The 17134-nt window shown below is 42.4% G+C and overlaps 2 protein-coding genes across 4 annotated transcripts in view; both read right to left on the reverse strand.

The window, feature by feature from the left end:
• ALKBH8 (alkB homolog 8, tRNA methyltransferase) overlaps positions 1-17134 on the reverse strand; it is a 245775-nt gene that overhangs the window by 176658 nt on the left and 51983 nt on the right. The window lies entirely within an intron of this gene.
• SLC35F2 (solute carrier family 35 member F2) overlaps positions 1-17134 on the reverse strand; it is a 54850-nt gene that overhangs the window by 17600 nt on the left and 20116 nt on the right. For all 3 annotated transcript variants that reach the window (XM_053385751.1, XM_053385752.1, XM_053385750.1), the window contains exons 2-5: positions 9511-9686; positions 7719-7846; positions 5639-5798; positions 2025-2181 (exon numbers count right to left, since the gene is read on the reverse strand). In XM_053385751.1, the coding sequence (XP_053241726.1) occupies positions 2025-2181; positions 5639-5798; positions 7719-7846; positions 9511-9686 (621 nt within the window). The remainder of the gene's footprint in view (positions 1-2024; positions 2182-5638; positions 5799-7718; positions 7847-9510; positions 9687-17134) is intronic.

A 17134-nucleotide genomic window follows, 5' to 3' on the forward strand; every position in this document is an offset into this window, starting at 1 on the left:
TCTCTGGGTTGCCCCAAGCCCACTGATATCTCCCTCTTATGTATGGGTGACACCATTTGGGCTACGCAAGTAGTGACTGGAATGAGAGGAAATGTTCCACCTGAAACTGTGTTGACTGAAGCCCACTTTATCGGCTATTTATTTTATTAAAATTATTATATTCCACCTTTCGTCTGCTTGATGGAGCCACAGAAGCAGCTCATAAACTTCAGTAAAACAATCAAAAGACAGCATAATAATCCAAAAAACCAACATTAGCAATCCAAGAAAAGCTGAAACAGTCTATCTCCTTGCTGAATCTGAAGTGCTGATCTCCAGGCAGTGACCAGCAGTATTAGGACCCTGCTAAGAATATCTTCAGGATTTTAATATAAACCCATAAAATAGCCTCAAGGCTGCAATCAGCGCATAGGCCTACGGCCACTTGTTTCTAGCGAATGCAGTGTTTGGCTGATCAAGAACAGAGTTTAATAATTGAAACATGTTTTTTCTTGTTGATCCATTAACAACAACCAGGTCATATTTGGCCTTAGTTAACTCTGTGGGATTAAAATGGTAATTGAATCACTCCCTTGGGAGAATCAATACTGCCTCATTCAAAGGCATGTTTGCATAATATTCGTCTTGGCTGGAACTAATTCATCATCCGCTGTAGATAAAGACTTATTTTTTTAAAGTTGCATTTAATGCTTAGATGGTTATACAAAATGGGACCTGCAGCAAAATGTTGCAGCGTCATAGAATGGCAGAGTTGGAAGGGGCCACCAGGATCATCTAGTCCAACCGCCGCTGCAATGAAGAAATATTTAGCCCAACATGGGGCTCAAACCCATGATCCTGAGATTAGAGTCTCATACTCTACCGACTAAGCTATCTCAGTGTGTGGACTTCTCCTGTTCAGTGTTCCAGTTAAAACAGTGATGCCTTCTTCCAGAAAACTCAAATTCATTCTGCTCAAATTTTCCATCCTGTTTCCACCACTGTCAGTTAAGCAAACTGTGCCGACTGAGCATGCTTGGTCTTCACTGGATATTTTTGGGGCAGGGGGAAGGGTTTCCATTCCTATGTACTTATGCAAACCTTGGTCCTTCCTAGAGCCTGTAATACTGCCCTCTCGCGCATGGATGGTGCATTTTCGGCCACATAAGGATCAATACTTGTAGAATGAGTTCACCATCAGCATATGGGATTACTTTAAGAAACACAATTAAGGGCCCTTTGCCAACTATCAACACCGTAGCTTCAAGTTTCACTGGAAAGATGCATTTCCAAAATAGGGTGGTCACTTTTTCTACGGACAATGGTGCCTTTCAACACTACTATAATGGGCAGAAGTCGGTCAGGTGAACTGATCTCAGCATGGAGAGATGAAGCAATGGGAAGAAGTGTTGGGTTTGTGCTTACCACTCAACTGTAAAAGATGCAAAAACCCTTGTCTCTAAAAAGATGGCAACGTGACCCAGAAAAACAAGATCCCGGCCCAGAAATGATTAATCCCAAGATTGTCTTTAATCCTACATCTGGTTCATTGAAAGTCAAGGAGATAATTTGCATGAATAATCATTTACAGAATTTGGCATTTCAAGGGACAGCATGGACAGCACGTAAGCCACAAAAAGAAAGTTAAAGACACACCAGGTACGAGAAGAACAAATCAGGTAAATATAAGGGTGCAAGTCACAACCCAGAGATCCCACCCTATAACTTTATGTTATTTTTGATACAGAAGATAGAAGAGGTAAGCAAATGAAAGAGATGGTGGAGCGAGGTGGGGAGATGAGTAAGAGAAGCGATGTCTGCCTAGTCTCCCAATTTGGGAGAAAATTTTAATGTAAAGGTCTTCTCCAGGTTGCATCCTGGCAACCCCACAAGACGCCTTTGTTCTTGAACAGGTTAATGGCAATGCTAGCAATGGATTACTAATAACACACCCACCAATTCATGGAAAGGAAGAAATCATTCTGTGATGCAGAAGGTTTTTTGTTTTCTTAATTAGAATTAAAGTACGTATAATAGATCCTTACAGCTGCAGACCGCTGATAATAGTCCCAAACAAGCCCACCATTCCTAGAAACTCCACTCTGCTCAGATTTTTCACAATGTATTCCTCACTCACATTCGAAATGGCATATAAGGAAGCACCAAGGAGGACTAAGACATCGCCGATCACCACGTCGGTACCTGCAGAGAAAATATAAATTGACAAGCACAAAAAGAGGGAGGCTGCTGTAAAATCCAACTTGCAGGCATTTTTAATGGCAAAATCAGGTATAAGCACACAGATCATTTTCCCAACTATTTATTCTTTCTTCCAAGGAGCTCAAGTTCTCCTCCTCCATTTTCTATATTCACAGGAATGCCGTGAGGTAGCTTAGGCTGAGAGTGAGCGATTGTGACCACCCTGTGAGCGTCATGGCTAAATGGGGATTTGAACCCTGGTCTCCCAGGTCCTGGTCCAATGGTCTAACTACTACACCACATTGGCAACTATTGGAGTATTAAAAAAAGTGTGTTGGGTACTTGCCACAGAATCTCTTTTCTCTTTTCAGCTCAGAAGACATGACTGTGTTTGGAGATCATGATAAACCATAGTTCATAAACCATAGTTTATCATGGTTAAAAAAAAACCTGCCACAAGGAGATCAGAAGTTTCTTTGTTTTATCCAATGCTGTCGTTCTGCTTGAGCAACAGCAGACTTCTGCTTGTGCAATGGAACATCCTCCTCCTTTCTGCAGCCTCCACACACCATCAAAATCTGCTCCAATGGGGGGGGGGGGATGGAGCAGATTTGGGGTGGGGAGAAGAAGTCCCACTGCTCTGGTGGAACTCTAGGCACATAGCACTGAATACAACTCCCTACTTCCAATTAATGCCCACATTTGAGTCTGAACTTTTTATTATTCTTATTCTTATTCTTATTATTAATTTAATTTAATTTCTATACCGCCCTATACCCAAAGGTCTCACTGTGAAGAACTCTACACTGTGGTTAATTATCTATCATGGTTTGTAGTCGGCCTGCTTCAAAAAAGTCTTCGTCTGCTGCTGACCATCAGATCTTTGGGGAAATCTGAATTCTAAACAAAACCTTCTTTTCTGAAACATAGTTGTGGAATGTTTAAGTACTGTATTGGTCTGGATATAGACTGGACTCCACCCCACCTCACCCCAAACCTGGCTTGGGGTGTAAGCCTATGTTTACGCTTAATTGTGGGTCAGGATATCTTGTTTTGCTGCCTTTGAAAAAGATCTCTGTTTCGCGGTGCAGCCTACATTTGGGGGCAACTTATTTTCAGACTGATATATACTACCTGTTAGTTGGGCACTTTAGGAAACCAAGCAAAATGTAGTTAAGGGGAAGAACAAGACCTTAAGTTCCCCCTCTTACATTAACAGCCTAATTTAGCCCTTTTGTAAAAAAAAAATCAATACATCGATCTCCGTAAGTTCTCAGTAAATTCCTAAATGGATGCTAAGAGTATGACAGACCCTTTTTCGGTTTGCTTTTGGAGGCCCCGGGATTTAGAACTGTTTTACTAGCTGTAACATGATCCAGTTGTGGGATCTTGCTCAATATCGAATCAATGCTAAAAAAAATGCTGCTCTTATTAGAGGCGCAAGCTTTTTCAGCCTGGCAGGGCTCCTGTTGCTTTAGCCAGCAGAATTTGATGCAAGTTTTTCCTATTGGCATGGCTGGGTTGTGGATTTCTGCCTCTCACACTGCTGGAGATTTGCCAGGAAACTCTGGGCCTTTCTGAGCAGAATGGCTTCAAATCTAGGATAGACTCTCCAACTGGAGCAAACCTGTGGAGCCTGAATGGCAGGTTAGAAAGATCTGACAGAGATCATAGCTAGGTTGCAGGTACTGTGGTAGGAAGCAAGCCTTCACCCAAATCCATAAAAGGAGAAGCCATCATTATGAAAGCATGCTCAGTACATTTCCATTCAACAAGGAAATACCGTATTTTTCGCTTGTGGTCTGCACCAGACCACAAGAGGCGCCTAGTTTTTGGAGGAGGAAAACAAGAAAAAAAATATTCTGAATCTCAGAAGCCAGAACAGCAAGAGGGATCGCTGCACAGTGAAAGCAGCAATCCCTCTTGCTGTTCTGGCTTCTGTGATAGCTGTGCAGCCTGCATTCACTCCATAAGACGCACACACATTTCCCCTTACTTTTTAGAAGGGAAAAAGTGAGTCTTATAGAACAAAAAATATGGTAGTTCTTTGAGGTATTGTCAGCACTGGCATCGGATGCTCACCAGGCCAATCCCGACTCTGCATAAGGTAGCTTCAGACATTCATTTATTGAAGTATTTCATTTATAATACCTGCCTGTCCTACTACAAGGTAGGAGACAGGAAGTTCTCCCTCAGAACAGAACAGAACAGAACAGAACAGGCTTTGTTTGAAGACCCAGGATAATGGAAGTAACTCTGGGAGACTGGTCCCCCAATAGATCTGAAATGTTGAGCTAAATTTCCTGCCCTATAAAATAAGAAAAAAGCTAGCAATGTCCCACCCATGGCCATACAGCAGGGGCAGTGGTATATCCTGCTAAATAACTGTTTTTAGGAAAGCTTGTCTTTAACATCTGCTCTTACTGGGGATTTTAAAGTGTATTTTATGTAAACTGCCTAGAGGTTTTGTTGATTAAGCAGAACATAAATTGTGTGTGTGTATGTATATTAATTAAATTTCAGAGTCTTGGATTTTAAGATTACTACTTTCTTTAGAGATTTCTGTCCTTTGCCAAAAAATACTCACAGGGCAGTTAACAAAAACAGGGTAACATGAAACCCTAACGAAACAGAAAGATTACACCAGTTCTCATGAACTGCATAATTAGTAATAATAAAAAAATTACTTATCCTCTCAGACTCTGAAAGCCCAACAAAAAAGATGGTGTTTTACCTGGAATCTAAAAGAATATAAAGATGGAGAGAGATGTACGTAAGTTAACTCAAGAAAGTTTGTGGAAGGTTTCCTGCCGTCTTCCACTCCCCCAGCCCCCTACATTTTCCAGGAAGGCTCCCAGAGGCACTTCCCAGGAGGGAGAGACAGAAACCTTTGCCTTTGTGAACTTCCTTACCTTAGCATCCAAGCCAGAATATACATTTCAGAACCATGCAGTAGTCAGCAACACATTTTCAGGCACTCTGATTCCATGCATCTTTTTATTTTTCAGCCAGTGATACCCAAAGCCCTAGCACTTCAGAATTCAGGCTTTCTCAACTAAGCACAGAGCAGCAAAGAACATTGACTGGAATTCAACACAGTACTAAATGTTGTAGGTGTGCAAGACCCACCCCCCTCCTGCCCCAAACCTTTTCTGGGTTCCCCCCCTCCCCAACCCTCCGGGAGCAGACTTAGGGGGTGTGAGGCGATTCACAGGGCGGAGGAGGAGTGCCACTGCGTAAGAGGACCTCATTCTGTGCATGCAACAGCTTAGTTGAATCCCGCCTGTATATTTCCCCATCGAAACAAGAACATGGTTATTATTTCCTCAAAGCAGAAATACTTGACATATTCTGGAATTACTGAAAATCTGATTCAGAGGAAGGATTTGAACACTCAGAGGACTCTCCCATGGACACAATGTTTTTCGCATTTCACCATGACGTTTTCTCCAGCCCTTACCTTCCCCATTGTGCCTCTCAGCTAACACGTCCGCACCAACCATGGTGCCTACTCCCAACAGGCAGACAGCAACCGCAATGAAATGGATCAGTTTGTATCTTGCGCGGAGGATGAACCACGATAAAGCCATCAGCACAGGAATCCCAAAGCAGTCTAGGAGCTGCCGTGTACAGAAAGGCATAAAGTCCGGTCATAAAAAGGGCACATGTGGACTAATAACTCCTCCGGGTGGCAAATATTCAATTCAATATTTTTTTACTGAAATTTGGAAATACAAAAGATTCATATCGGATATCTTTGCATCAAGACTAAAAAGCTAGCCTAAATAATCTAAATAAAAACGCAGAGCAGTAAGAGTAGGCATAGGCAAACTCTGCCCTCCAGATGTTTTGGGACTACAACTCCCATCATCCCTGACCACTGGTCCTGTCAGCTAGGCATGATAGGAGTTGTAGTCCCAAAACATCTGGAGGGCAGAGTTTGCCTATGCCTGAGTAAGAGGGAGAAGAACAAAATAAGAAAGAAAGGAAAGATGGGGGAAGAGGGAAAGAAAAAGAAAGAGGAACTTTCAATTCTTTATCTGTCAGCTGTAATAATACAGAATTATTCAATGCATGCACTCCAAGAGAACACCCAACAAATCCACCTTCTGTAAACCAACATTATCTTCAATCTTCAAGCCCAGATATCATAACTTCATTTTTTTTTCATGCAAAAAGTCTCTAAGAAGTTTCCAATCCATGGGAAGACATCAGCAAATTAAACAAGGTCGAAACTAGCCAAGCGGTTTTTGTGTCTTTTGATGATGGGGCAGCAACACTTATTCCTGATGCGTAAGGCACCTCTCATGCTTAGCATATATTTAGAACAACAGTACTGTCTGGGGTGTTGATAGTTAAACCAGCCCTGCTCTACTCTCCCCCTCCCTCCACACATACATACACTGAAATATGTCTTCTTCCTGTAGCATCACTGACCCACAGAATTATATCTGGCATTCGCTGCTTGATCCATTCACCCTGTTCAAGGAGAGACAGCAATAGGGGTGGCACTGTAGCTATTTTTAACAGTGACAGCCAGGTTGGTGGCATACAACATTGCCTTTAAAAGATCTGCTGGCGTCAGCTTGTTTCCACAGGGGCCAACCCCTCACGGATCTCTATCTAAGGCGACAGAAGTTGCAATGTTTGCATTATGTTTCTTCTACAGCCTGGTCCTACACATGTTTACTCAGAAGTAAGTCCCACTGAGTTCAATGGTGCTCACTCCCAGTGGGGCATACCAAGAATTGCTGTAGTCTTAATTACCAGGAAACAGCAGCAAGCATCTCACCATTATCAAGCCTCAAAATCTACAAAAATACTTCCTCAAATTGAAAACAACCAGACGAAGCAAAAAGGTATCTTTTATCCAGAGAAAGCGGCTGGAAGACTCCCATGGAGAGGATGTTTTGAGCTGGAGAGGATGTTTTCTAAGTATTTGTATTAAAAGTCATTAGCCAGTTTTCAGAAATTGCATCTGCTGCCCGGTTAACTAGGAGACACCTTTTTGATCTACCAAAAGGTTTCTAACGGATGAATTGGGTAATCACTGTTGTCCTAATTTTAGACAGGACTCTGTTGGATGTTTACCCTCAAACACTGAAACAGTGCTGGAATAGGAGGCCACAGTTCAAATCCCCACTTATGCTCATTCGTGGGTTTTTTGCATCTCTCCCGTGTAAAACAGTCCTACATGGTCTCAAGATTATGTGATGACACTGAGCCTCTTCACTGTCCACTCGTTCTATTTACACCCCTATCTTTCCTTGAAGGAGCTTCTCCCCACCTCCATTTTATCCTCACCACAACCCCATGGGGTAGGTTAGGCTGAGAGAGAACTTGAGTGGCCCAAGGTCACCCAGTCAACTTCAAGAGGCTGGGTGGCGATTTAAAGCATCGAGTCTCGCTAGGCCTAGCCCATCACTCTGACCAATACATCACACTCGTTTATCGGTGGCTCTTCACACACACACACACACACACACACACACACACACACATTTTTAAAGTGTCACAAGAATCTTCGCTCTCTATTCTACCTGGACACTTGTTAGGGTGGTATACTGGTAGGCTTTGACGATGGAGTAGTTGGCTTCAACGTCAACTAATCCAAGCAAAATGTACTTCCACCATTTCCTTCGCAGGATCTGCCAGAGGTTGTCGTCATCTGCAGAGAAAGCAAAACACGCATGTCAACATTTAGGCATGGGTCTGCTCTCTGGTCCATCTCTTCTGCAGAAGCTCCCACTGTGTCCCCCCAAAAATGCGAGTTACACTTGATAGTTTTATTATTATTTCCTCCAAGGAACCCACAGTGACATATGCGCTTCACCCCCTCTCCATCTTTGGGCCTGTGAGGTAAGTTTGGCAGAGAGCTGGCGACTGGTCCAAGGTCACCGAGCAAGCTTTGTGGCCAAATGGAGATTTGAACCCTGGTCTGACACTCTAAATGCTACATCACACGTGTCTCTATTTGACCAAGGAGGCATCCTTCTCGAGGGCTGTATTATGGTCCAAAACTCCTCAGAGAGGCCTGCCTCACCCATTCTCCAACAGCTTTGCATTACCATGTGAAAACTTTTCTTTTCGACAAGCGTTTGACCAGACAAGTTTTGATATTTTCCCCGCCTAGAGTGGCTGGGGAAACCAAGCCAGACAGGTGGGGTATAAATAATTAATAATAATAATTAACAATATTAAGTTTTTTTATTAGCCGCCACTCATTTCTATTTGTCGTTTGTTTTTATTTTACAATACAGTGCTTTTATTGTCCAGTTTTACTAAGGGAAAAGTGGAGTACCAATATTTTCTACCGATATAAAATAATAAAAGTTTATTTAGTGGTTACGTTTACAGTTCACCTTTCCACTGGAAAAAGAACAAACACCACCCAACCTAAGAGTAAAAATCGTAATAAAAAATGACCAATCCACAAATAATGTTTTGAAACATTACTTCTAAAATTTATTTTATCCATATTGTGATAACATATATTATGTATACTTGTTTTTAAAGCCTGTTCATTTTATTGCCTTTTTCTTATGAGTATTTCTCTTACACTATTTTATGTAAACTTCTTACGAGAATTTTGAAAAAAATGATGCGGTGTATAAATCTTGCTATATAAATAAATAAAATCTAAACATCAGGTTGTTTTTTTTAAATGGCACCTTTAGGGAAATACCATATGGAAGGGAACTCTCCATAAAACATCCCTGTGAGGACAGAGTATGAACAGTGGGCATGGAATTCTGAGAGCAGAGGTTGGGTGAAATGGAATGGAGAATCCTGGACATGGGTTTAATGACTGGAAAAAGAATGCAGTGGTACCCTGGTTCTCAAACACCTTGGTACTCAAACAACTTGGAACCCAAACACTGCAAACCCGGAAGTAAGTGTTCCGGTTTGTGAACTCTTTTCGAAAGCCAAACGTCCGCCGATTTGAGTGCCACACTTCTGTTTTAAGTGTGATGCTGAGGTCTGTCTGTTTTTGCTATTTATTTTGTGTTTTTGCGGCTCTTTTTGGTTTGTTTTTGTGACTGTGTGGAACCCAGTTCAGCTACTGATTGATTGTGTGACTGCAGTACATTGTTTAATGCTTTCATTTTATGGATCAATGGTCTCATTAGGATAGTAAAATTCATGTTAAATTGCTGTTTTAGAGGTTGTTTTTAAAAGTCTGGAACGGATTAATATTTTGCATTACTTTCTGTGGGAAGCGTGCCTCGGTTTTGGAATGCTTTGGTTTTGGAACGGACTTCCGGAACGGATTAAGTTTGAGAACCAAGGTCCCACTGTACTCCACAATTCTGTGGCGGGTCCCACTTGTACCTTTTCTGAAGGCCAGAATCATTGTGTACATGAGGAAAAGCAGGCAATAGTTGATGAAACTCTGCAGCATTGGAGTGTTGACCTGGTACTTGTCGGCCAAGTACTGGCTTGTAACCGCAGTCCCACATATGAACAGCGAAAGTATCTGACCCAGGAATAGCGTTTTCACAATATGCCTGCGAATGAGAAAAGTTTAGAGGACCATTCTTCTTCTTCATGCATTTTTATTATTATTAACCACATACCAATAATTGGGAGCTGCTTCTGTTACCTCACGTCAGCAAGTGAAGCGAAACTGTACCAAGAAAAATCATGCCTGTGACCCTCTAAATTTTGTTAGACGTTAGCGCCACCATAGCTGACCACTGAGCAAGCTGGCCACATCTGAAGGCCCACAGTTTCCCCACCCCTGCCCAACAGAATGATCTGGTTTAGCATTTTTTATGGATTATTATTTTTTTACTGCAAATGTATTAAAGGGGGGAAATAAAGGGGGGAGACACATAAAGAATGGGAAAAGACAAACCACCACAGAACTAAAACAAACCCATCAGCTCACAGTGACAATTTATTTTATTCACATTGCGTCAAGCAAAGCTAAACACTTTGAATCTGCCAAGCTTGCCTAATACTGTATTTGCACTTGGCATCCATCCACTGTTACTTTAGAAACCAAAAAATTTTCCACAGAAAATTTTTCCACATCGCATTGCTCAGCACCTCACAGGTTCAAGAGCTGCTCCAGCAGATTCCTTATGCTTTTTATTGTGTATAGCAAACTATGGAGTCACTGCAAACCAACCTGCGAATTCATTACTTTAAACTCAAGAGCTGCCATTTAAACTTATTTATGTAGCATACATATTTCTAATTCATTCCTAGGAAGCTGCCAGAGAAGTTTATACAGTAATTGAAACGACAGGGGTTATTTCAGTCGAAAGTTCAAAAGGCGGACCGTGACACTATAATTATGACACGTTAAAAGCTTCAAAAGGTATAAAGTAACCGATAAAGAGGTAAACAAACAAATATAATACAAGACACAAACTGCAAGCCTGTGCAATATGTCCTATCAAAATGTTCTCAGCCTATCAAACATGTATGGTAGCACAAGCATTTCCTTTTGCAAAAGAGAGAGAGACCATGAGTGTGTTCAGCATTCACAATTCACCAGGAGCATTTTGAACCCGGCTATTGACCAAGTGAAGATGCCCGGGTACCAGGATAGCTCCTGACATCTCCGCCATCTGGAGCTGCATACCTGGGGATCCTTGGATCTTGACTGTTTTCACACAGTAGCAACACATCCTCTGGAATTCTATGTGTTATATTTTATCTGTAGAATCAGAATGAATTTCAGGAACCAAAAAGTCATATTGCAAAAATACAATTTTCGAGCCAGCTGGCCCCAAAATGGCAACTAGGCATTCTGTTTTGGCGACTGTAACCATGATTTAAGAAGCCATTTGACACCTAGCTTATATATCTGAGTTTCTAACACTGTGTATGTCTGCTGACCCACAATTCATCCAACAATGTGCTGCTTTTTATTTGGTAGGTTGTAGGCCAGGGAATTCAGCAGTGAAATGGAAGTCACAGGGCCAAATACATTTTCTTTAACACCACATAAGCATCATCACCACATCTCTATCCCACCTTTTGGTTCTCTCCCTCTCAATGCTATCCTTCCAACAACCCTGTGAGGTAGTTAGGTAGGTTAGTTTAAAGAACATGAATTTCATGGCTGAGTGGGGATCTCAACCCTGGCTTCCCAAGGTCCTAGTAAAATCATGATTTAATGTTAACCATAGTAAAACTTCAGGTGCCTGATTCACAATGGCTTAAGCTTTGTTTACTGCATCACAGAAGAGTTAAAATCACCAGAGAGAGCAGCCGAGCCTTAATCACTCGCAGTTGTGTAGCTTTGGGGGCAGTGATGGTTTCTTAACCATAATTAAGGAGGGGGTTCAGGTTCTGCACGTATTGCTAGGCCATGTAAAAGACATTTCGCAGCACAAACTTGTCATCGCCTGCAGAAAACAATCAACAGCGAGATTAATAGATGATAAAATGACGACTTTCTGAGGTGCTGGATAAATTATTAATAATGAAAACACATGTTATTAAAGGCAAATGTGTGGAATTAAATAACCTTTTATAGGGTTTTAGAAGCACGGTGTGGAACGCCGATAGCAAAAACTTTAGTTTTCCACATGGAAAGAACAGAAAACACACATGCATAACCAGCATCTCCCTCTCCACTAATTCCCCTAATTGTGCTACTGGGATGCCTATTGATTACCACTGTTCTTATCTATTATTTACCAGCCTATAAATAAAAGAAAAATAACCTTCCCCTCCCAAGCACTTGGATGCATCTCTCTGGCCCGCTTTACGAAGACAGTAAAGATTAATTGCTTTGGCTCCTTTCTGGGATGAGGTAATGGCAGTGATCTCAGGCAGACATTTAGTTCTACAACGCATGGCTTTGATTTATTCCGCCGGCCATAGACCACAAAAGCTTGTCCCGCTCATTAGTTGTCTCATGTATAGTATACTCTTGCCCAGTCATTTCCTTCCTCGGGAGAGACACTCTTAGTAATGGCTTGTGATCCAATGGTTCGATTTATGTCCTTTCAGTGTGGCAGAACCTGCCCCTTGGAATGCGCTCCCAATGAATGTCAGGCAGGCTCCTGCAGATCTGGCACTTGGGCACCTGCTTAAAACTCATCCAGGCTTTCCCTGAGGGGTAATACATGATGATGTATTAATCTGATCTACTGATTTGTGAGGCATTTTGTACTTGTCTTACGAATGCAATTTTATTGACAAATTTATGCCTTGTTCACTCACTGCCATGGTATTCCCCACCCTCCTTAATGGTGGTATATAAATCTTTGCTAAATAAATAAATAAATGGATATGGGTTGCACCTCTTTGGCTCCGCCTCAATGTCTGAATGCCCTCCTTACCAATGACACCATCGTCCATTCTGAAAATACACACTCCAGTGGCACAGGCCTCACTTCAGCACAGTTTTATTCCACACTGCTGCAGTATGTATGAAAATCAGGCAGGCTAATCAGGTGGGTCCTCCATTTCTCTCCCTTCCAATCGCTGGCCAGATGGTGAACAGGTGGGGAAGTCCAATGAAGCCTGACCTACCTGCATTTTTCAGATATTCACTCATATACTGCAGCAGCTTTGGATCACACCAAGTAAAACATCTCTTGCGGTTTAGAGGCATCACCCACTTTCCAATGAATTGCCTGTTTATCACTCTGCTGTCACTTTGGGAAGCAATCCCAATCAGATTCAAACTCTATGAAATTCAAGTTTTCAGGCTGCTCTTCTGTTTAAGAGAGCTTTAGTCTGCTCAATTTTGAAGAAAATTAAGAAGTAATGAGTAAGCCACAGCGACGTTTCAAAAACATTGCCAAAATGGCAGTCAGTTCACTCTTCTAGCTCACAAAGCAGCTAAGCGAGTTTATTAACTCACACCGCGAGACATGAAAGTGTGACTGCAGGTAAATGTTTTAACCGTTACGTTAATGGCAATCCAGGCAGGCGTTTATAAATTAAGAGGGCGCTCAACTGTTGCGCCTGAAGCCTAAATTAAGAGTTGCTTTTACTCCAGAAGTGCCGCATGTACAAATGGCAAGAGAACTTGTGGAGTTGCAATAAGTTCAATATATTTTGGATGGAAGCTGATGACAGGTGATTTTCCCATGCACCTGCTAATATTTGCACTGGATTCTGTTGAAGAACTCCTCCTACCTGATCAAAGTGAGAGAAGATATAATTAAGCTGTTTATTACAATCAGGACTGCGATAAGTGCTAAATGGAAGTTCAACAGTCTCACATTGTTGTTGTACCCACCCTTCACCATCCGATCCCAAGGTGTGGCACAATAATTTAAAATTCAATATTAAAAACCATTCGACACAAATGACTAACAGCAACACCTTGAACGGTCTGGGAGCAAATCAGCAACCTAGCTGAGCAGATGTGTTATGCGCTGACAGGCTCTCACTCCTGTTTGCAACCATGCCGCAGCATTCTGCATGAACTGCAAGGGAAGCCCCACGTAGGGTGCATTGCAGTAGCTCAATCTTGAAGAAACCATTGCATAAACCAGTGTGGCCCAATCCAGGAACAGCTGTAGCTGCTGTACTAGTGGCACTTCTAGCCACTGAGACTACTTGGGCCCCCAGTGACAAAGTTGGATCCAGAAGCATCCCCGGACTGCAAACCTGCTCCTCCAAAAAAGGAGAATGCAACCCTATCTAGGGGAGGCAATTGACCAGTTTCTCAGGCACTTGGCCACAGAGCCCCTGACTTGCTAGGATTCAAGCTCAGCTTGTTTTCCTCTCCTTCATCTCACCACTGGCACCAGTCCAAGGGACTGCATGGCCTCTCCCGATTCAGATGCTATGGAGAAATAGAGCTGAGTGTCATCAACATACTGATGGCACCTTTCCCTAAAACTCCTAATGACCTCTCTCAGCAGTTTCGTATTGACATTAAATAGCATTGAATATAAGATAGTGCCCTGCAGTACCCCATTATGTAGTCTCCAGGGCATTGAAAAGCACTCTCCCAATGTTATTTTCTGGTCCAGGATTGGATCATGGTCAATGGGATAAAGAGCTGATGAGAGATCAAGAACAGGAACAGTGTTAGAAACTCAGATACATTAAATAGGCACCAAATGACTCCTTAAACCAATGTTACAGTGGCCAAAATGGAACATCTAGTTGCCATTTTGGGGTAAGACAAGATCTAAACTCTCTTTTTTCCAATAACAGACTGGCTTTGATTGATTCTCTGTTCAACACCTGGCTGGTTCAGATGACTACCTTGAGCTAGGTTAAGAACTTTTGAGAAATTAAATAAGAAAAGTCACTTGATTCAGGGACTGTCCACATATCTACTCGCCTATTCCGACCTTCTTTTTCTTAATGGTGGACATTCATTCCACAATTAACTATGAAGTTGTCAACTGCCCCTGCTCAGGCTGCACAGAAAAAGCATTTTGGTTCCTGAAATTCATTCCAATTGTGAGGATAAAATATAACCGATAGTATGAAAACAGTCAAGACCCAATAATCCCCAGGAAGACACCTCCAGAGATGGTGGAAATGTCAGGTACCCTCCTAGTACCCAGGCATCTCCCTCCACTTGCTCGGGGCAAGATAAAGCAATGAAAGAATTCAAATAATAATAATAATAATAATAATAATAATAATAGTAACAGCCATGGGCAGGAAAAGCTGCAGGGGTAATGGGGGAGTTGTTATTTAGAGTCACAAAATGGTGGGAGGCCTTTCTGCCATTTTTCTACTTTGAATTCCCTTTTCCCAAAGAGACTTTAGAAAGTTGTTGTGGCCCTAAGTTTTAGTGTAGGCCTTAAGCTGGCCTCTGTCTTGTTCTGGTAAGGCGATTCTTATGTTGTCATAAGACAGTGGTGGGCAATCTTTTTTCTCTCCACAACAACAGGAGAGAGTCAGATCACTCTTGCCTGAGAAGTGAGCTGATCACTTGCAGAATGCCTTTAAAATTAGGCCAAAATTAGGTCCTAGGTATCTCCACTGTCCTAAAAGAGTGGTGCAAGAAAATTCCCTGTTCTTCACCATGCTCTTAGTCACTGTAAGGCCTAAATTAACTTTTTTTTTTGGTCACGGGGGCTGTAAGAACAATGGGGGACAATCCAGCATAATTTAAGTACTTTAAAGGACCACTAATTTAAGAAAGAATGGGACGCAGGTGGCGCTGTGGGTTAAACCACAGAGCCTAGGACTTGCTGATCAGAAGGTCGGTGGTTCGAATCCCCATGATGGGGTGAGCTCCCATGGCTCGGTCCCTGCTCCAGCCAACCTAGCAGTTCGAAAGCATGTCAAAGTACAAGTAGATAAATAGGTACCACTCCGGTGGGAAGGTAAACGGCGTTTCCGTGTGCTGCTCTGGTTCGCCAGAAGCAGCTTAGTCATGCTGACCACATGATCCGGAAGCTGTCTGCGGACAAACGCCGGCTCCCTCGGCCAATAAAGCAAGATGAGCGCCACAACCCCAGAGTCGGTCACGACTGGACCTAATGGTCAGGGGTCCCTTTACCTTTACACTTAAGAAAGAAGGGGTTTAACATGGGGTTTGAATTTCCAAGCAACATTAGCTAGGATTAAAAGTACGTCCACTTTAGCCAAGGCATTTCAGAACCTCAGTAATTTGGAATCTTCAGATTGAAGAACAGAATCTAAGCAACAACTACTCAATTGTGGTTAAGTGTTCTTCAACCTGTAGCCACTATATCCACAGGCCTCAGCCTTCAACACCAGTTGAAACTGTTGTATAATGTCCTCCCTCCCCTTACCGCAATGACATGTTGCAGTCTGAAGGCCTTTTGACGTAAGGGCCTGCCATTCTGCAAAAATATATCACTTGACCTTTCTTCCAGGAGGTAATACAAGGTTCTTCGTTTAGAATAATACGAGAAAAAACTTGGCTGCCAGTTTAAGAAGCAGAAATTCCTTTGCAATCTGCTCTGCAACCTGGACCTTAAACCTTACAGAGCAATAATTTCCATCAAAAGGTCTCAAGCAAGCAGTTTTATCAATGTCCTATATCGCTTGGCTCTGAAAGAGAGGAGAGGACTGCCTAAGACAACCCCCCTCCCTGTAAGATTCATTTGTTTAGTCGTTTGGAATTCTATTTAAAAAAAGGAAAAAGGATACTGAAGCGGGAGACAGGTCTGAAGTCCAATCTGGTCAAGTCCCAGTATAGGAATAAGAGCTTAACCCTTCTTCACTTCACAGAAGGGATGCAACAAATCATTAGCTTTGAACAAAGCACAGCAATATCTAGCTATGACATTGTCTGTTTGTAATGAGAGGGACGGTAACAGTTCAAGTAGGCACATTAGGCCAACTTCCATTGTCATACAAGCATACAACCAGTGCTATTTTTCTAGAAAAAGGTGCCAGACCTCACCAGGAACACCTCCCTTGTTCTCTTATAAAGGCAATGGCATCCACCTGAGAGGTGCTGGAACTGAGTTTCAGGTGGAAAAAAAGCCCTCCGTACAACTTTAACAACAAAGCAATTTCCAGTCCTAAAAGCATATTCACCAAGCTGATCCAATAAAACACATTGCCATACCAGTCTTGAGATCAACCTCCCCACTGCCTTGCCCTCCCCCAATAAGCAGCAGGGACTTACCTGCCAAAAGCTTAGCGGTTCTGCCCCACCCAAACAGCCACTTTTGCCTCAGGTGAGCTCTGTTTGCAGGGAGGCCTCTATGATCAACTGATTGTCTAGGCCCTGCCGAGTGCTGTGCACAGACCTGCGATTATACCTTTTAAGACCAAGAGGATGCTACTGCCATTATGCTTCAACCTTCCCAGACACATTTGGCCAACTGCTGTTGACAACAGAATATTGGACAAGATCGAGCAAGTCAGTTGCTCAAGACCATGATAGATAGATAGATAGATTCTTTATTGTCATTACACACGTGCAACATTGCACAAGTGCAACGAAATTGGATGCCATCCCTTAAAAACAACAAAAGCAAAACAACAACAACAACCAACAAACCACATTCCAGCCACACCCACACCCATCAAT

This window comes from Podarcis raffonei, chromosome 4 (assembly GCF_027172205.1).
Source record: "Podarcis raffonei isolate rPodRaf1 chromosome 4, rPodRaf1.pri, whole genome shotgun sequence".
Classification (NCBI taxonomy): Eukaryota; Metazoa; Chordata; class Lepidosauria; order Squamata; family Lacertidae; genus Podarcis; species Podarcis raffonei.